The 3319-nt window shown below is 34.6% G+C and overlaps 1 protein-coding gene across 1 annotated transcript; it reads right to left on the bottom strand.

Moving 5' to 3' along the window:
- Window positions 1-1228: 1228 nt before the first annotated feature.
- LOC105781065 (transcription factor bHLH162) lies at window positions 1229-2470 on the bottom strand. The gene is made up of 3 exons (XM_012605638.2): window positions 2275-2470; window positions 1839-2183; window positions 1229-1767 (listed from the first exon to the last, which is right to left on the bottom strand). Exons 1-3 carry the CDS (start codon window positions 2440-2442, stop codon window positions 1573-1575), a joined length of 708 nt encoding a protein of 235 aa, XP_012461092.1. The 5' UTR covers window positions 2443-2470; the 3' UTR covers window positions 1229-1572.
- Between the last annotated feature and the right edge of the window lie 849 nt (window positions 2471-3319).

Genomic DNA, 3319 nt, shown 5'->3' with positions numbered 1-3319 from the left:
GACCCCAAATTGCACCCCTATATAAAATTTAATATAAAATGGAAAAATCAGTGGTGCATTCTCATAAATTGACCAATTAAGTTTCATGAAATATGTATTTTTAACATTTAATCAAGCTATAACTCCTGAATTAAATCTCTATAATTACTTTCTCCAACAAAAGTCAGATAGAAGACACCATTGAACACAAGTTTGGTATATTTTATGTATTGTTTTCTCTCCCCGCTCATTCTCGAAACAAATCTTTATATATATTTCTTTATAATTAGAATATCTTTTATGTTTATTTTACGTTTCATAAAATTAATAGTTTGGTGATTCGTAACTATTCTCCAAACAAATCAACTAATACAGAAACCAATAAACACCAGCTCTAATTTCAAATCTTAATTGTAGAATATCATTCAATCCCAAAACATACGTCACGATAATATGAATAGAATCGAAAGTTGTTTGGTCAGATAACTAAACTTATTTCCCTTTCTTTTCTTCATCACCAAGCACATATATATAGAATTTAGTATCGGAAAGCATTCTAGACCCCAAGATTCGACAGCTCTTAGGTTACCTTCATCTAGCAGGAATCCGAGTACATCCAAGTCCGTTCCAAATCCAATTCATGGCGGGAAAAAATTGTATAAACGCTCGTTAAATCGCATGTATCAACTCTAAGCACAAGTAAGGGAGTTATCTCCCAATTTTAGTTTAGTTCAAATACGATCTCCATCACAACATATTCAATGTAAAGGTAAGACATTAATGTTAAAAACTCCTTAAAACAAAGGCCAAGACAGATTCTTGGAAACAATTATGCATGCATAACTCCACCCAAAAAACCAACAATGAAGACAAAGATTAAAATGACCAGATCACCAATAGGCAAATCCATATAAGTACATATTAGAATAGCAGTTGCAGATCCATTCATCAACAACAGCATGTTAACATAAAAAAATAGTATCATAAATCTTAAGCTTTAGAGACCAACCTCTCAACCAGTGTAGATAACCTATCCACACAAGAAGTAACAAGCCTGTCATCATCTGATCCATGTATGTTATGGGCATGCCGGACATCTTCTATGCTTAAACCTACTGCAATTAGAATACTTTCATGATTATAGAGACTCATAATAAAGTTACAGTCAAAAAGGGAAGTTGATGTTATTGAGCTTTTTGAAATAAACCCAAGTTTAAATTCTACAATCTTTCCTCTTACTCCCAAGAAATACTAGGAAAATTTGGAAGAGTGCTTATAAGCTTTATTAATGGAAAATGGCTGACAAAGATACATGCACTATCAATACTACATCAACTGACCAAGGAAAACAAAGACAATATCATTGCATCCATTTAAAGTTTCCACGATCTATATTACACAGTCAAGAACAAAATTTTGATGCAGCAGCAGCCACAGCAGCAGGCAGCCGAGCTAGCTAGCTATACAGTTATAACGAGAACATTAAGGCTGCTCCTTCCTTGCTATCTAATTCACTGCTACAATCCCTTTTGTTCTCTTAATTTTTAATTAAGCTTGTGATTTTATTGCCTAACGATAAGAAGTTTTCCAATTTCATGGCATGTACGTGGATCCTAACATGATTGGGAAATCCCAGGTTTCGGAATAGATTTCATAGTTCAAATCCCACGTTTCAGGATGGATTTGGTAGTTCCATAACTCTTGTTGAAGTTCCTCTTCACAGCTGGATCCTTTCACTAACCTTTTCAGCTTATCCTTTATTATTTGTGCTCCAACAAATGCTCCAATCTGTGATCAAACAAATTGATTAGAGTAATTTCTTATTTGGCTGAACAAGAAGATAGATGTGGATAAATTACCTCAGCATGAACAATGTGGAAAACTGTATTCCCTAGGATAGAGAAGCTGGCGTTTAGTACTTGAGCTCCATGTTGATGAATTATGTAAATCATCTCATAAAACATGAACTGACTGTCTTTCCCAGTCGTTAAAACCACTTCCATGGCGGACCCATTTTCGTTCATCTTAATTTCAGGAGATTTCAAGCTTGCTGTGGTTTCACTTGTGATAGTATCGGCATATGTATAAGATCTCTTTCTGCTCATTAAGCTTTCCTTTTTCTCTCTTGATTCATTCATCCTTGTCTTCAACTTCGTTATGTAGTTCACAGCTTCATCTATTTGATCAGGAAGTGACAATGGCTCCTACAAACATGAAAAAACAAAACAAAAATGAAAAACCCCACATTCAAATTCAATAATTCAGACAAAACACAGCCATTAAAAACAAACAGACCTTGGAATTACGATGGGGAAGTAAAGAATTGAGGCTGGCATACAAATTCTTCATATGATTTCTCCTGTTCTTCTCTATGATCTTCCTCTCGACCTTAGCTGAAGAACAACGAGCCCTCTTCTTCTCAGTTTGCTTGTCCACGGCTAAGTATTCCATTTGAAGTTCCATTGGTGAAGATGCGTTAAGGTGTTGTTGTGTTGGTTTATATAACCCACCGAAAACAGCTTGTGGCTGAAAAATTCAAAGGGAGTGGAAAAAGAAAAATAAAGTGGAAAACGCCGAAACTTCAGTGAGGGAGTTAAAAGGGATTACGGTTGGAATATGATGGAAGGAATAGTTGAATAAATGAGAACACGCAGACGTCGTCATTTGTGTTACGTCACCCTCAGTCATAAGCATATAGGTGCATGCTAAATATCTTTAAAATATTTTCTTTTTTATTTAATTCATACCCAAATTTCTATTTATTTTACGACTGGATTTTTTATATATTCAGAATTAAATTGGTAATGTAACTTTAATCTTAGGGGCACACGTCCCTATCTTTTTCTTCCGATTTTTCTAACCTTTCCCGGAACCAGCTGTTTTCCTTGATTTTATTCTGCCAGCCTTTTACATGTGGAGACGTCTATTTCGGTATTTACTTTCGTGTGTAATTAGGCTTTTCCTTTTCTTTTAAAGTAGTCCATTTTTATTTACCCGTATTATATTTTAGTTACCTATATTTAAAATGTTATATTTTAGTCATTTATGTTTTTTTCTTTAAGAAATGGTCACTCTATCGTTAAACTCCGTTACCTCCCTAACGACAGTCCTACGTGACAATCCAAATGAGCTTTAAATGCCAACTTAGATGTCTAGTTGTTGTGATGAAAATAGGTTTTTGATTAAATAAATTTAATTTGAACTACTACGTAGGACATCCAAGCTGGTATTTTAAAACCCATTTGGACTGCCACGTAAGGCCGCCGTTAGAGAGGTAATGGAGCTTAACGGTAGAGTGACCACTTCATAATAAAACAATAACGTAAGTGACTAAAACATA

The sequence above is a fragment of the Gossypium raimondii genome, chromosome 4, assembly GCF_025698545.1.
Source record: "Gossypium raimondii isolate GPD5lz chromosome 4, ASM2569854v1, whole genome shotgun sequence".
In the NCBI taxonomy this organism is placed as follows: domain Eukaryota; kingdom Viridiplantae; phylum Streptophyta; class Magnoliopsida; order Malvales; family Malvaceae; genus Gossypium; species Gossypium raimondii.
The sequence above is the reverse complement of the archived record's forward strand: the minus strand, read 5'-3'. Positions and strand labels throughout refer to the sequence as shown.